This window comes from Balaenoptera physalus, assembly GCF_965194825.1.
Source record: "Balaenoptera physalus genome assembly, chromosome: 3".
Taxonomy (NCBI): domain Eukaryota; kingdom Metazoa; phylum Chordata; class Mammalia; order Artiodactyla; family Balaenopteridae; genus Balaenoptera; species Balaenoptera physalus.
The window spans coordinates 18,416,064-18,433,999 of record NC_138890.1 but is presented as its reverse complement, the minus strand read 5'-3'; the positions used below and the strand labels follow the sequence as shown (position 1 = coordinate 18,433,999).

Here is a 17,936-nt window from a genome sequence, read left to right as displayed (position 1 = left end):
ATGAATCCTACAACATGGGTGGGTTCTCAAAACTTTTGGAGAATAGACACTTTCTATCTTATAAGCGTTATTTCAGAGAAAGAGAACAGGAAATCTTATTTTATAGTACCAGTCCAACCATGATTCTGAAGCCAAATAAGGCTAGTAAAAGGAAAGAAAGAGGTCTGTCTCATATATAAACACACAGATTATATATAACAATATTAGCTAACTGAGTTAAGAGTATATTTAAATATATCACAATCAAGCAGGAATCCAGGAACGTAAATGTATAAATTGCCACATAAATAAGGGAGAAAAAGAACAGGACTATCACAACAGATAAAATGCAAAAAAACCCAAAACATTTAATAAGATTCAATATTTATTTATGAGAAAACATCTGAGCAAACAAGAAATAGAAAAGAACTTCCTTAACTAAGTAAAGATTATACATCAACCATCTAGTAAGCATTATTCTTGATGGAGAAGTTTTTACATGCATTACTTTTAAGATCAGGACCACAAGTCTGCTTACTATTCCTACTACTGTTTAATGTAGTCATGGAGGTCCTGGCCAATGCTAAAAGAAACAAAAAAGAATGAGGAGTACAAAACCTGAGAGTGAAGAAATTAAACTGTCTTTATTTGCCTATGATATGATCAATCAATTACATCTAAAACCAACAGTATTAATAGACAAACTATTAGAACTAGGTGGTGAGCAAGGATGTCAAACACAAGATCAACCTATAAAGCACAAAAGCACTTCTCTACATCAGCAAGACCTCACTAGGGGATGCAGCCAAAATAAGGCACCCATCACACTAGCGACAAGAACTAGACAGAAGTGAGGAGTTCACCTAGAGAAAATATAACTCCTATGGAATAAAAAGGACAAAAAAAGAGTAATCTATAAATTCAATGCAATTCCCATTTAAGAAATTCAGCTGGATTTTTTAAAAAGGAAATTTATACCTTATTCTAAAATTTTTGTCAAGAATCAGACTGTACTACAAAGCTACAGTAACCAAAACAGCATGATACTGGCACAAAAACAGCAATAGATCAATGGAACAGGATAGAAAGCCCAGAAATAAACCCACGCACTTATGGTCAATTAATCTACAGCAAAGGAGGCAAGAATATACAATGGAGAAAAGACAGTCTCTTCAGTAAGTGGTGCTGGGAAAAGTGCACAGCTACATGTAAAAGAATGAAATTAGAACATTTTCTAACACCATATACAAAAATAAACTTGAAATGGATTAAAGACCTAAATGTAATACTGGATACTATAAGACTCCTAGAGGAAAACATAGGCAGAGCACTCTTTGACATAAATCAGAGCAATATTTTTTTTGATCTGTCTCCTAGAGTAATGGAAACAAAAGCAAAAATAAACAAATGGGACCTAATTAAACTTATAAGCTTTTGCACAGCAAAGGAAACCATAAACAAAATGAAAAGATAACCTATGGAATGGGAGAAAACATTTGCAAATGATGTGACTGACAAGGGATTAATTTTGAAAATATACAAACAGCTTATACAGCTCAATATCAAAAAACCCAAACAACCCAATTAAAAAAATGGGCAGAAGACCTAAATAGACATTTCTCCAAAGAAAACATACAGATGGCCAACAGGCACATGAAAAGATGCTCAACTTGGCTAATTATTAGAGAAATGCAAATAAAAACTACAATGAAGTATCACCTCACACCAGTCAGAATGGTGATCATCAAAAAGTCTGCAAATAATAAATCCTACACTGTTGGTGGGAATGTAAATTGGTGCAGCCACTGTGGAAGACAGTATGGAGGCTCCTTAAAAAACTAAAAATGGAGTTACCATATGATCCAGCAGTCCCACTCCTGGGCATATATCTGGAAAAGACGAAAGCTCTAATTCAAAAAGATACATGCACCTCAATGTTCACAGCAATACTATTTACAATAACCGAGACATGGAAGCAACCTAAATGTCCATCAACAGATGAATGGATAGGGGCTTCCCTGGTGGCGCAGTGGTTAAGAATCTGCCTGTCAATGCAGGGGACACGGGTTCGAGCCCTGGTCCGGGAAGATTCCACATGCCGTGGAGCAACTAAGTCCATTCACCACAACTACTGAGCCTGCACTCTAGAGCTCGTGCGCCACAACTACTGAAGCCCGCATGCCTACAGCGCGTGCTCCGCAACAAGAGAAGCCACTGCAACGGGAAGCCCGTGCACTGCAACGAAGAGTAGCCCCCACTCGCTGCAACCAGAGAAAGCCCATGCATGGCAACAAAGACCCAATGCGGCCAAAAATAAAAATAAAAAAAAATAGACGAATGGATAAAGAAGATATGGTATATATATACATTGGAATATTATTCAGCCATAAGAAAGAAGGAAATAATGCCATTTGCAGCAATATGGATGGACCTAGAGATTATCATACTAAAGTGAAGTCAGACAGACAAAGACAAATATCATATATCACACATAGAATCTAAAAAAATGATACAAATGAACTTATTTACAACACAGAAACAGACTCACAGACTTAGAAAAGAAACTTATGGCTACCAAAGGGGAAAGGGGTGAGGAGGGATACACACCACTATATATAAAATAGATAAATAAGGACCTACTGTATAGCACAGGGAACTATATTCAGTATTTTGTAATAACCTATAATAGAAAAGAATCTGAAAAAGAATCACCTTGCTGTACACCTGAAACTAACACAACACTGTAAATTAATTATACTTCAATTAAAAAAGAAAAGAAAAAAAAGGATAAATGTTTACAAATAGATAAGTCAAACAAAAAAAGAAGAGGGAAAAAAGGGGGAAAAGTGGGCAGTCTTGACCTATGTTATGGGTCGAGTGTGTCCCTCCCAAATCCATTATGTTGAAGTCCTAACCCCCAGTACCACCCAGGATCTTATTTGGAAAAAGGGTCACTCACCTCAGACATAATTAGTTAAGATGAGGTCACAATGGAGTACGGTGGGCTCCTAATCCAACATGACTTGTGTCCTTATACAAAGGGGAAATGTGGGCACAGGCATGCGCACACAGGGAGAAAGCTGTGTGAAGATGAGGGCAGAGATGGAGGTGATAACTTCTCCAAGTGAAGGAACCCCAAATATTGCCAGCAACCACCAGAAGCTAGGAGAGACGGATGGGACTGACTTCCTCACAGCCCTCAGAGGAAACCTTTCCTGCCAACACCTTACTCTGAAACTTCTGGCCTCCAGTACTGTGAGACGGCAAATTTTTGTAAAGCCACTCAGTTTGTGGTACTTTGTTACAGTAGCCCTAGCAAACTAACAGAACCAACCAGACAGTAAAACATACTACAAAGCTATGGCAATTAAAACTGACAAATAAACCATCAAGCAGAATAGAGACCTAAGAGATAGTTACATTTACATAGGAACTTGATATATGATAAAGGTGGCACAACATACCAGCGAGAAAAGTATGATTAGCTTTTAAGCAGCTTACTATATGGAGAAAAAGAAAACTGGATCCCTAGGTAAGGCCATATACAAAGGTTAACTCTAGATACATTAAAAACCTAAATGTGAAAGGTTTAGACAACTAGTGTGGAATATCTTTGACATCTAGGCATGAGAAAGAGTTCTAAAACAAAACCCCCAAACTGCAAACCATATGTGAAAAATCAACACATTAGACTACATCAAAAATAGGGACTTAAGGACAGTAGATGACAGACTAGGAGAAGATATTTACAATCTGTAAACCAGTAAAGGACTAATATTTAGACCATACATGGAATTACTACTAATCAACAAGGAAAACATAGGAAACCCAAAAGAAAAAAGGACAAAAAATATGAATAGGCAAGCCACAAAGAAGAAACATAAATGGCTAACCAACATGAAGGGATGCTCAAGCTCACTAGACTGAGAAATGAACATTGAATCAACTGTACCCTCGCAATACAGGCACCACAGGACACAGCTGGAAGGAGCGTGTGTTGGTGCAGCCCTTCTGGAAAGCAGTGTGGCTGGGCTTATGCAAACCGAGGACACAAAGGAAGAAAGGAAGTGTCTGGCTGGGAGGACACTACAATTATGTCTGCCAGAGAGATTTCAGAGGGAGATGGGTACACTAGCTGCCAAGGTGTTGCTTGTGCTAGCGCAGTGGAGGAAAACTGTTTGTCCGTCACTGGGGGAATGGGCAAGAAAACACAGTGGGCACAAACGCTGGGAAGCTAAACTGCACTAAGAAGCCAACAGCAGATATACATGCGGATGAATGTAGCACTGAGGGAGAAAAAGTAAGGAATAGAATGAGATCCACAGCACAATACCACTTAGGTAAATTAAAATTCATGTCCTCAAAATGATACAACATGTTTTAGAATGACAAATATAAATAAAAAGATAAACACTTTAGAATGTTGGCCTAGAGGAAAGAGGATGGGAGTAGGGGTGGGGGATAAAAGGAAATAAGAAAACAGGAGGGGTGTCTTATTATAGTGCCCCAAACGGAGGGATATGACTGACTCAACCTTCTGCATCTGAAGCTCAGAGGGAGAAAAGGGTATGAAGCCAGAATTCCAGCAGCACCAGAGACTGACTTGGGGGTGCTGCTTCCCCAGGTAACCCAACGTATGCTGTGCTGACTCAGCAGCCAGGGGTTTGGCACTGTCAAAGCAGATGTTGTGACCCTTGTTAGTTATGGCAAACATTTAGTCAAACTGTCGCTTGCCCAAACTTGGAAGATGGAATCCACGCAACTGTGCCAGGGCCCCAGAATGCTAGGATGTGCAGTGGGGCTTGCCATGTGAACAGGTGCTATAAGCAAGGGGTTTGCAGGGAGAGATGGACAGGGATACAGAGGCCAAAGGTAGGGGCCTCACAGGTTAGAAAAGTCAACTGCTTCTGGACTCAGAAGGAAGAGAGAGGACCGAAGAGTGCGCCATATGGCCCTGTAACATCCTGCAGCGAAGATCAGAGTAGGCTGCTTTCCTCATGCCTCAAGCTGTTGTTCCAGATGACTGGCCACTAACATGAGAAAGACTGACAGAGCAAAGAAACGGAGCAGGTGTGGGAACTGTGTTTACTCATAACTACGGTCACTGACACATGGATCAAGTGGATGCAAGCAGACCAGAGGCTGTGACAGAGGGAACTGGACTGTCCAAGAAACCACCAGTCTGGTCTGAAAAATATCTGACTGTTGGATCCCTTATACAACCTCCAGGCCAGTAGACCGACACTGGCAAGAAGCTGGCCGTCAAAGCTGTGTAGCCCACTCCACGAGAACCCACTTCCCATGAGCCACTGAAGATGGTGGCTTCAGGGGCCACGGAGGTCAGAGGACATGCTCTCTAGAAGGCAGAAGCGGTAGCCAGACATGCTAAGAAATGGAGTCCTTGGTACCCCGGGCAGCCTTCGCGGTTCCTGCCCAGAGGATGCAATGACCACCAAGGGCCAGGGACTGCCAGGTGTGTCCCTTGTTTCCTCTTTCCCAATAGGCATTTCATCATGGTTATCCTGTTTCTGCTCTACCAGTTCATCCTGGGCAGGACAGGCTAACGTGACTGACAGATAGTCTTCTAGTTGGAACACAGGCCCTGTGGGCTTGAGGGAGACTGCTGCCCATCGCCCAGGGTTGTGGACTCTGAGGAAGCAGGGCTTGCCGGTAGCTCAGTGGGGTCGACTGGTAGTGACAACTGCATCTACCCACACCTACTTTCCCCTTCACCTGGCCTGCAGCCCAGAAACAACAGCCCCAGGCTCCCCTTGCAGCCAGGCCTGGCCATGCTGACTAGCCCTTTTCTATGTGATCGGAAGAAATGGTGGGTGCAACCGCTGTCTCACTGTTTGAGAACAAATCCCCGGCTCTGGACTTTTGCTCTTCTCCCCACTTCTGCTGCCAAGGATGGTGACAACTCAAGTGGCCTTGAGAGCTGGAGCTGCCATTAGTCTGAATCCCTGAATGACTGTGGGGAGAAAAACCGCTGGTCTGAAATGCTTTAAGCTATTACAGTAGTTTAGTTTCCCCTAACGTGTATTAACAGTATGTCTATCCAACCAAAACCAGAAGAAAACATGAAAAAATTAAAAGAGATAATTTGTTGGGAGGGTAAAACTATTTTCTTCCTTTTCTCTTTTTGCTTCAATTTTCATTGTTGCAATTACAAAAACATTAATTTTGTAATAATTTTAAAAAAGATGGACAAAATAGCACAGTTTATTTGTACCGTCTGCTCTCACATTATCTTTGACATAGATGTTACTACTAGTAAGACTGAAACCACTCTATGCAAAAGGAAGTGGGACTGTTTCGGCAATAAAATAGGAAAGAGAACTTTAAAAAAGGAAAAGTTTTGAGGACACAGAATGGAATCCTTCTGGGTAGCTTCTGGGCAAGAAAGTGTTGCAGTGTTTAGATGCTGTCTTTCAAACTCTGGCGTGACCGGTTCTTTCTGGGCTAGCTCCCCTTGACCACTCTGAAATGACGAGGGAGGTGATCTTGGAGACTCAGCAAGATTAATTTATTGGCAAAGCTTGAAAAGGCAATACTAACTAATATCCTTAATCCACTTCTCCATTTCTTGGGGCAAACAGTTAGTACCTGAAGTAGACAGAAACAGACAGCAAGGGGACAGTGAACGTATGACAGGCAAAGTTCAGGTTTAGATTCAAGAGACACAGTTCAGTTTTCAGCTCTATTTATTAGCTGTGCCACCAGGGACATGTGACTTAGCCATTTGATTTTGCCTTGTCACTTATATTTTCCCCCATTTTATAAACTTTTGTCAGGGATTGCCGGGAGACTCAAATAAAATAAATGCGGGGCTTCCCTGGTGGCGCAGTGGTTGGGAGTCTGCCTGCCGGTGCAGGGGACGCGGGTTCCGGCCCTGGTCTGGGAGGATCCCACATGCCGTGGAGCAGCTGGGCCCGTGAGCCACAATTACTGAGCCTGCGCGTCTGGAGCCTGTGCTTGGCAACAAGAGAGGCTGCGATAGTGAGAGGCTCACGCACCGCGATGAAGAGTGGCCCCCGCTTGCCGCAACCAGAGAAAGCCCTCGCACAGAAACGGAGACCCAACACAGCCAAAAAAAAAAAAAAATTAAAAATAAATAAATAAACAAATAAAATAAATGCAATAACATGTAAGATGGCCTAGGACCAGGTCTGCAAATACTAGGCCCTCACAGATGTGTCTATTCTCTCCTTCTGCAGGAAGAATGACCCAAGACTGGAAAGGCAGCACGTGACAAGCTCTACCATTGTAGACAAGCAGCAGGAAACCGGGTTGTGATGTGGACATAAAGCCAAGTCCCACCTGAACTTTGTGAAACATCTGTAAGTTAATTGCTTTGACTTCCTCCAGCTGCTGGCGAAGGGCAACTAGAGTGTCCTGCTTCTCGTGCGTGTCCTTTTCTAGTAACTTCATTGCGATTTCCATTTCGGTTTTCATTCCAATTTGTAGCTCCAGTTCTTTTTCTAGTTCCTTAAAAGGATATTAATAAGGAAAATATTATTAAAGTAGATCACAGAAATGAACTTAACTGATGTTGTATCTTGGGCAGTGCTGAAAATACAAATGGAAGGTCAGAATAGGTTAGGGAGATGTAGACAAGTCTGTCTGGAGCGTTAACTAGATTAAGTTTTTCCCCTTTCCTCATTTTACAGTGAACACTGGCTCTGCATCAAGTCAACAGAAAGCGGATAGGTGGCAATGAGGGATACTCCATGAGTATTTTTTTTCACACGTTAAAAACTTTATTTGCATAAAAACTCACTTGTTTTTAAAAGCAGGTTGAAGCATGTGTGTGCAAAGTGCTGACAGAAGTGACATAGAAGGAACAAACTGAGGAATCTTTCTGATAACTCTCAGGCTCGCAAACTCACCAAACGGGCTTTCTTCTCCTCCTTCAGCTGCTTCCACACGTCATTGTACATTTCATCCAGACCTTGCCGAGTCTGCTTGTAAGTCTCCAGCTCAACTTTTGTATCCTGTTTTGTTATCTGTGATCAAACAAGAGCACCAGAGGAATGGTTTGCTTACAGAAGCAAGCTAACTACAAAGTATTTAAAAATATAACATATATATATATTTTAAACAGTAGCATAATTTCTATTTTTTTAAGCATAATAGAGAAAGGTTAAAATTTTAAAGGTATTTTGAAATATCTTTGAACATGAAGGATGAGAGCAAGCCAATAGATTTTTGAAAAGGTAGGTGCAGAAAACAATTTAATCTTCTTTAAAACAGAATAGTCTGTTTTAGTTCTGAGTGGGAAAGGTCCCCATTCAGTATTTATCTAGCACATTTTTAGCACTGGGTGAATTTCGAGATGAATCAGATACGGTCTCTACTCTCAAGTCATCAGGTGAGACAGCTGCAAGCCAGCAATTCTACACAACAGCAAGTGGATTCTATAATGGAGGGAGGTGCAAAGAGCTATGGAAACATGGGAGAAGAAGGGTCCAGACCTACTGATGGGTGCCAGAGGCAGCATCACAGGGGACTGGGCTCATGAGAGAAGCTGAAGAGAGAACAGGAACTTTCACTCGCAAAGGCCCAGAGGCAAGGGAGCAGTGCACTTGGGAAACCCCAAGTGGTCCAGGTGGCCTGAGAGTGACACGGAAGGGCACTGCGGCAGGATTTTCTGGTGTCAAACAAGGCATCTTTGCACGTTTTGAGCTTGAGATCTCTGATGGACATGTCTGAGTGAGGAACATGCCGCCCAGCTGCAAGGCCTACTTCTCACCTCTACGCTTTTTTCGCTTTTCTCACGAATTAATTCATTTTGTTCTCTTAATTGTTGCTGTTCTTCTTGAAGTGAACAAATTCGGTCTGTTGCAGCTGAAAGCTGATTAAGAAAGAGTTTTAGATTTCTTAACATCAAAATGAATCTTACTGTTCAAATTAAAAGCTAACATTTGGCATCTTCACAATTGACAATGTATTTTCACATATGTGATATTTTATTTTTTATCCTTGTTTTGAATAGGTAATACATTCACATGGTTCAAAATTCCAAAGATATAAAAACATAAACAGTAAAATCTCTCTCTTACCCCTGCCCCTAGCCATCTCTGCCCTCCCCAGATATTCTTCTTTTACAAAAATGATAGCATACTACTTCACGTGGGCAAAGATTTATGGACACAAAATATTAGAAACAGCTTAAATGTCCAATACTAGAAATGGTTTAACAAATCACAGTAAAAGCATAAAACAGAAATATGTAGTTATTAAAATACTTACAAAAGCTTTTAATGCCTTGAGAACATACTTATGATATAATAAAAATAAAAAAGCAGGTTATACAGTATGTTCTCACGTCTAGTTTAAAGAAAAAAACTTAACTATGTTAAAAATCCTTAAGAAGAAAAACGAAAACAAACAAAAAAAGCTTAAGAAGAGATGGGGACTCTATATACAGCTGTCACTTAGCCAAGGGATAATGGGCTTTTTTCCCCCTGATTCTTCATTCTTTTTAGTTTTTCTAGCCAATGAGCAAAAGGATATCTTATCACTAGAGAGAGAATCAAAGAATCTGGGAGAGGAATCACAACCAAACCATTAACGATGTGCCCCAGGAAAACATCTTCCTTGCCCTGAACGAGTTAACGTAGTTTAGGGAAAAGTGTATAGGAGCAGGTGCCTTTGTGTACCTGCTGAGGAGAGGCTAGCAGGAGAGGCGAGTAAATACCCCAACCAAACTGTCCTTTCCCAGCCTCTGAGCCAGCCTGGAGAGAGAAGGTGAGGCCGGAGAAGGAGAAAGAGGCCAGACATTCGCCCTCGATACTTGGCTGTGCTCTTAGCATCATTCACTAACGGGGGGCCCTGAAGCACTGAACTCCTCACCTCCTCTTGGTCAACAGCATCTAGGTCCACTCAGACTCAGAACCCAGGACTGGGGTTTCTAAACATAACTGCTGTGCCCAAGTAGGAAACTTTAAGGCTTGAAACGAGGTGCTAGTTGCTGCAAGGGAAGAAGCAGGCAAAAACCATAAGCTAATTCCCATCCTACTCTCTGAAGACGTAAGGAGCACACCCTGAAGTGAGAGATATACTTTTCTCTGAAGGACATTTTCTATTACACCTGTTTGCCTTTGAAGGAAAAATAAGCCAGTCGTTCAGTTTCAAAAGCTAAATTAGACTTTCATTCAAAGCATGCCACCTCCCCTCAGAATGGGAGAAAATATCTGCAGATGAAGCAACAGACCAGGGATTAATCTCCAAAATATACAAACAGCTCATGCAGCTCAATATCAAAAAAACAACCCAATTGAAAAACGGGCAGAAGATCTAAATAGACGTTTCTCCAAAGAAGACATACAGATGGCCAAAAAGCACATGAAAAGGTGGTCAACATCACTAATTATTAGAGAAATGCAAATCAAAACTACAATGAGGTATCACCTTACACCGGTCAGAATGGCCATCATCAAAAAATCTACAAACAATAATTGCTGGAGAGGGTGTGGAGAAAAGGCAACCCTCCTATACTGTTGGTGGGAATGCAAATTGATACAGCCACTATGGAGAACAGTATGGAGGTTCCTTAAAAAGCTAAAAATAGAGCTACCATATGATCCAGCAATCCCACTCCTGGGCATATATCCAGAGAAAACCATAATTCTAAAAGATATATGTACCCCAATGTTCATTGCAGCATTACTTACAGTAGCCAGGACATGGAAGCAACCTAAATGTCCATCAACAGAGGAATGGATAAAGAAGAGGTAGTACATATACACAGTGGAATATTACTCAGCCACAAAAAAGAATGAAATAATGCCATCTGCAGAAACATGGATTGACCTAGAGATTGTCAGACTGAGTGAAGTAAGTCAGACAGAGAAAGACAAATATCATACAGTATCGCTTATACGTGGAATCTAAAAAAGGGTATAAATGAACTTATCTACAAAAGAGAAATAGAGTTACAGATGTAGAAAACAAACTTACGGTTACCAGGGGGTAAAGGGCGGGGAGAGATAAACTGGAAGACTGGGATTGACATATACAAACTACTATATATAAAACAGATAACTAGTAAGGACCTACTGTATAGCACAGGGAATTCTACTTATTACTATGTAATGGCCTATATGGGAAAAGAATCTAAAAAAGAGTGGATGTATGTATATGTATAGTTGATTCGCTTTGCTGTACACCTGAAACTAACACAACATTGTAAATCAACTATACTCCAATAAAAATTATTAAAAAAAACCAAAGTATGCCACCTCATCTGGGAGAACAAAGAGTGAATCCGCTCGTTCTAAAATCAACTAAGGGGACTTCCCTGGTGGTGCAGTGGTTAAGAATCCACCTGTCAATGCAGGGGACATGGGTTTGAGCCCTGGTCCAGGAAGATCCCACATGCCGTGGAGCAACTAAGCCCGTGCACCACAACTACTGAGCCTGCACTCTAGAGCCTGCGAGCCACACCTACTGAGCCCGTGCACCACAACGACTGAAGCCCGCATGCCTAGAGCCCGTGCTCCACAACAAGAGAAGCCACCGCAATGAGAAGCCCCTGCATCACAACGAAGAGTAGCCCCCACTCACCGCAACTAGAGAAAGCCTGTGTGCAGCAACGAAGACCCAACGCAGCCAAAAATAAATAAAATAAAATAAAATAAAAAAATTTAAAAAATAAATAAATAAAATAAAATCAACTAAGGTCTCCTTGAGTGCCTCCACATGCTAAGTGTTGGGCAAGGCACATTTAAATGGTATTAACCTAATTTAATCTTTACAATACTATTGTAAGTGTGTTGAATTATCACCCAATTTAGAGATGAGGAAAGTGAGGCCCAAAGGCCCACTCCACCCCCCAGGTGAATTCGAGTCCTTCAGCTCTAAGGGCGATGAAGTCTCTCCCATGATGCCCATCTTTGAATTTCTTTCTTCTGTTACAAATCTGAGCTCCTCTCCTGAAAGCTGTTCAGGCCTGGCCCCTCAGGAGGGCGCAGGAAGTTTAAAGTGAGCCTTAAACTGGGTCCTCCATTACAAAGGTGTGCTCTGCGACTCTCCTTTCAGCTGTAACCTGCCTCCACACCGTGGGGGGGTCACTCTCTGGCCCCCCTCACAGCCCTCTTCCTTCCCGGTGAGACTTGGTGGGGAGGGCCGAGCAGCCAGGGACCGCTACCTGTGGAAAGCCTCAGAAAGGCTGAGCAACCCCCCTCCTGCTAACAGGAGACAAGATGTGTCCACCAAGGAGACTGCCGGGCAGCTGGCAGCAAGCTTTCTTCCTCGGCCTCAGCCCTCCTTCTTCCTGTCCTTTCATTCTCTCTCTTCCTAGTGAGAAAGCAGAGAAAGACCACACTGGAGAGGCCGAAACAAGGAAGGGGTGGGCGAGGATACTTTTACCCCATAAAAGAGCCTGTGCCTTCTGGGCAGCAGGGAGACACACTACATCACAGGAAAGGTGGGAAAAGAGGAAGAGAATAGCACGTTCACAAAAGGAGTAGGGCTTTTCCAACTAGGACTTGTCTTCTACTGGACCACTGTGAGGTGATAAAACCTAAGTCACTTAGAACTGGCTCATGATCAGTTGCACTGGCTCATGGGAGCCCCGGCCAGGGCAGAACACGGACATTCTGAGGATATGAAATTCTGAGAATGTCTGTCCTGTGCAGCTCAACCCAAGGTTAGCAATTCCCATTCCTACCAGTGAGAAGCTCTGGTCAGATATACCAACCATACCATTTCTCTTCTTGGATCATTCTGTTTTAAGAATTTCAGTAAGTTACAAACCTCTTCTTGAAGCTTTGAATTAGTCTTTTCCAACCCTTCTATCTTGGTTTGAAGATCCCCAACTGTGCAGCTGTAAAAAAGAAAATATTAAGTAAATGTGAACTTATAAAAGCTGACTGTTTTCCCAATCTGTAAACAATGAGGATAGAGATTCCTAGATTTCCTGTATGAAATGGAGAGTCAAAGGGCCTCCAATTAACTCATAGATGAGAATTCTAAATATATATGTATGCAGTGTGTGTGTGTGTGTATATATATATATATTTTTTTTTTTTTTTTTTTACTGAAAAGTTTTCAATGTTTTCTCCAAATATGCTACCCATTTCTTGTTTAGCCAACTGGAAAGAAAACAGCGTTTCCCCCAACACAATATATGGGAACCAAACGCGCTGGCAGTCATATATCTAAAGTAATATTCATAACAAGATATTGGTACTTTTGGGTAGTAGGATCAAAGGTGATTTTTAAATCTTTTTTATACTTTGTCCCATTTTTCACATATTCTTTAAGTAATATGCACTACTTTCATACCGAAAAATACGTAAAAAGCTAATGTAGACTTGACAAACAACAATAATAACCACAACAATAATAGTAGTAGTTTTCTTTTTGGACAATGTGTCAGGCCCTCTTTGTTCTAAGCACTTTAAATGCATCAACTCCCCACAATTCTGTGAGGCAAATCTTATTGTTAATCTGTTTTACAGATGAGGAAACCATAACTTTATATTGAAAAACTCACTTAACTTCATACCCCTATGAACCCAGGTGGTCTGGCTCCAGAGCCTGCACTTTTAGGCAGCAGACCCTACTGCCAAAAACTGGGGCTTTTTGCCGGTGAGGGGGGGGGTACCAAGAAACAAACCTGACAAGGCTAATGAACCAAGGTTCAAGAATTGGGCGGGAGAAAAATAAAAATACAAATTGACACAAAATGAAAAAGTCAACAAAACAAAACATATAGAAGGAATTACAAGTTTTAAGAGTATGCCATTTTCAATTCTGTACCAGCTACATAACTCAGAAAATATCAATAAAATTTCTATTTTTCCTTAGAAAACATAAATTATCAAAAAAGATATATCCTCACGAGGAGAAAAGCTAGATGAATTAACAGCTAAGGAAAAACTGAAAAGCTGGCAAAGTACTGCCTCCATACAGGCTTTGAGCTTCAAATTTTTAAGGAGCAAATAATGCTCATGAACTAGAAGGTGTTCCCAGGCACAGAAACAAGGCAAAGCTTCCTGATTCATTTTGTGAAGCTGCATAACCCTGATACCATGCCAGAGGGGAAACCATGGAACAACTATGTTAGGTTACATGTTAAGAGAATGATTAAATTATTAAAGCTATGATCAAGTAGAGTTTATCCCTACGAAGAAATCCATTAATAAACTATATTACATCAATAGATTAAGGGATAAAAGTCATGATTAACTTAATGGATGCTAAAAGGCATTTGATAAAATTCAACATCTATTCCTTATAAAAGTTCTCAATAAACTAAGAATGGATTAAGAATCTCACTCTCAAAATAAAAGCCAGCGTCACACCTCAGGAAAGCTCAGAGCAGCACTACCCTAGGTATGTTCTGAAGAACACACTAGCTCCTTTGCCTGTTTCATTGGCTTTGGGGGCCAGACAGGCTGCTCCCGCAGAGAACTGCTAATGTGCACAGTGTACTCTCTCAAGAGGGTTCAGAGAGAGAATTATATTTCCCAAACACGTTAGGCTGAGAATCTCCATCCATTCTCCATCAACACCCGCAACAACTAGTGTTTCATGAAACACAGGAGCAGCTTTCCAATTAAAATGAAAATTCAAGATAAAGATACCTGCTATCACTATTGAATTGCTCTCAAAGGTCTAGCCCAGTGGTTTTCAACCCCTTTTTCCTGCCCAGAACGTTGGAGGGATGTGTGTTGATTCCCAGCAGCAATAACGCTTCCCATGCAGTGATTTCCAACTAAGTTGCGGTGGGCTAAGGGGTGGAGAGGTTTCATTTATTACTCTCTAATTTGCAAAACTACACAGAACAAAAGATCAAAGGATTCCCCAAAGCTCTCTATCAAGAAATCATACTTCTACAGTCTGTACACATGAGCACTGAACGACAACCTTTTTTCTTGGTTTGGAAAAAAGTTAGTTATAAATATATGGCAACTCAAAAAGGTTCCATGAGGCAATTATTGGGCACTGAGAATGAACTGCAACACTGGAAAAAGGAGGAAGTCCTACCTTAAGTGCCGGTTAAGTTCTTCCACATAATTTTTTTGATCAAGGACATCAGTAATTCTTTCATGTCTTTTAAAAAGAACATAAAAAGAGAGAAATTCTTTTTACTCAGGGTTAATACTTTGTAACTGTCCCCCAACCTTCCAGTCACCTTGTAGGAGTACCAATGTCATCAGGAAACCAAGAGATGGTTAGAGCTTTCCTCCCACCTCTCCCCTAGCATTTGAGAAAGCTACTGGCATGCAAGGTAGAAACACCAAAAGCCACATGTAAATGGCTCTCGAGTTAGGAGATGAAGCAGCCCTTGTTATACTGAAGGAAAAGAAGCTGCCTCAGAAAAGAAGACCACAAGACTCTTCAAAACACAAAGCTGATTAGTCTGGGTTAAAAAAAAAGACTCTGGGAACTCTGGCGGTCCAGTGGTTAGGACTCCGCGCTTTCACTGCCAAGCGGGTAGGTTCAATCCCTGGTCAAAGAACTAAGATCCTGCAAGCTGTGCAGCATGGCCAAAAAAAAAAAAAAAGCAAAAAGCAAAAACAAAACACAACAAGACAAAACTTCATACATCTCTATAAAAAAAGCAAAAAAGACTTCATCATTTTAAAGTTCGGCTCCCCCCACCAATTTCTTTACATACATATGTACATAAATGGGATCATCTGACCCAGGTTCATGCCACAGGTGCTGGATCTGCTGGTCAGTGCAGTCATTTTTTTTCTTTTACCTTTCTGCCCTTTACATAGCTCTCCCAGGTAACACATACTGACAGCTTGTTGAGTATCCTATGTGTATATAATCATAATATCTACGTATGTTTTTACATATAGTATATGCAATTAAAATATAAAATATATGTTAGAGAATTTTGGGGTTTTAAAAAATGGGATATATATACTTCTCGGTATTATACTTTTCTCACTCAATAATACCTGTGGAAATCCCTCTAAATCTACTACACAGTAGGTCAAATTTCTTTTCTTTCATATCTGTATAATACACAGTGTGGAATACTTCAGATGTTCTACAATTCATTCAATTGCAGATGTCCCTAGATATCCACGGGGGACTAGTTCCAGAACCTCTGTGGATACCAAAATCTGCAGATGCTCAAGTCCCTTATACAAATGGCATAGCACAGCTGACCCTCTGTATCTGTGGGTTCCACATCTGCAGGTTGAAGGGCTGACTGTATTCCTTTAATAGTGGATAATCAGTTTATTTCCAGTTCTTTTTGACATTAAGAATATATTTTAAATTTCAAGTGAGTGAATCCTTGTACTGTGGGTGCATGAAGCATTAATGGGATTCCTGCTGGTCCCTTCCTTGGTAAGGTGCACTGCCAGGGCACTGAGAAGGAAGAGTTCTCATTACAAAGACGTGTGAAAGACAGGTAACAGATGTATGTGGTAAAATATGCAAACACAGTGCAAGGGTTTACAGTGAAACTCCCTCCCATGCCTGCCTCCTGACCTCTTCCCCACAGGCGGTCGTGTTTTCAGGTCGATGTGCCTCTCTAGAAATGATCCATGTATATGGAAGTACAACATATAAATATGGTTGTATGTCTTCTTTGTTATAACATAAATGGTAGCATGTTATATACATTGTTTGCTTTTTTTTCCCCAGGATAACTTCTTTTAATGCTCTTGTTAACAAGGATGAGGTAGAGCTACAATGTGGCATGAAAAGACATCCATGACACAGTAGGATCAAAGAATAAGTCTAGTGGCAACTTAAATATATAATAGTACCTTTCCATTTACATCCAAACCATAAAGCAAATTACGCTATCAACAAATATATACCTGCAAGGCAGTAAAGAAAGGCTTGGAAGGAGTCATGCATGAGTAGCTTCCTCTGAAGAAGCAGGGGGAGTGGGACTGAGATGGAGACGAGGGGATAGTGTTAATGGGGAAATTTGCCTTGTACTCTCTATTCTTCCACAGAGCCTAATTCCTTAAACAATGGGAATAGGAATGTATTACCACTGTAATTAAAAATAGCTAAATAAAAAATAAAAATTCAAACAACGCAAAAACAGAAGTAGCATTCTTTGTCAATAGTTACATGAAAAGATGCAACATCACTAATCATCAGGGGAATGCAAATCAAAAACCACAATATGCTATCATGTCATACCCATTAGAATGGCTATCACCGAAAAGACAAGAAGTAATAAGTGTAGGCCAGGATGCAGAGAAAAGGGAACACTTGTGCACTGTTGGTGGGAATGTAAATTGGTGCAGCCACTATGGAAAACAGTATGGCAATTCCTCAAAAAATTAAAAAATAGAATTACTAAATGATCCAGCAATTCCACTTCTGGGTATTTAGCCAAAGAAAATGAAAACTAACTTGAAAATGTATATGCACCCCCATGTTCATTGTAGCATTATTTATAACAGTCGAGATATGGAAACAACCTAACTGTCCATCAATGGATGTGGTATATTCATACAATAAAATACTATATTCATCCATAAAAAAGAAGGAAATCCTACCATTTCTGACAACATGAATGGACTTTGAGGGCATTATGCTAAGTGAAATATGTAAAACAGTGAAAGACAAATACATGATCTTACTTATATGTGGAATCTAAAATAAACACAAAACCAAACTCACAGATACAGGGACTGGTGGTTGCCAGAGGTGGGGGGGTGGGGGAGTGGGTGAATGGGGCCATAAGGCACAAACTTCCAGTTATAAAATAAGTAAGTCCTGGGGATGTAATGTACAGCATGGTGACTGTAGTTAATAATACTGTATTGCATATTTTAAAGTTGCTAAGAGAGTGGATCCTAAAAATTCTTATCACAAGAAAAGAAATTTTTTGTAACTATGTATGGTGATGGATGTTAACTAGACTTATTGTGGTGATCATTTTGCAATATATACAAATATCAGATCATTATGTTGTACACTTGAAACTAATATAATGTTATATGTTAATTATACCTCAA

General features: G+C 40.7%; 1 protein-coding gene across 6 annotated transcripts in view; it reads right to left on the bottom strand.

Annotated features, from left to right (window-relative positions):
* RUFY1 (RUN and FYVE domain containing 1) overlaps positions 1–17,936 on the bottom strand; it is a 60,717-nt gene that overhangs the window by 18,797 nt on the left and 23,984 nt on the right. For 4 of the 6 annotated variants that reach the window (XM_082455594.1, XM_082455593.1, XM_082455598.1 and 1 more), the window contains 5 exons: positions 14,977–15,042; positions 12,739–12,808; positions 8,732–8,833; positions 7,869–7,985; positions 7,300–7,467 (listed from right to left, as the gene is read on the bottom strand). In XM_082455594.1, coding sequence (XP_082311720.1) covers positions 7,300–7,467; positions 7,869–7,985; positions 8,732–8,833; positions 12,739–12,808; positions 14,977–15,042 — 523 coding nt within the window. The remainder of the gene's footprint in view (positions 1–7,299; positions 7,468–7,868; positions 7,986–8,731; positions 8,834–12,738; positions 12,809–14,976; positions 15,043–17,936) is intronic. The other 2 variants (XM_082455596.1, XM_082455595.1) reach the window with 2 other exon arrangements.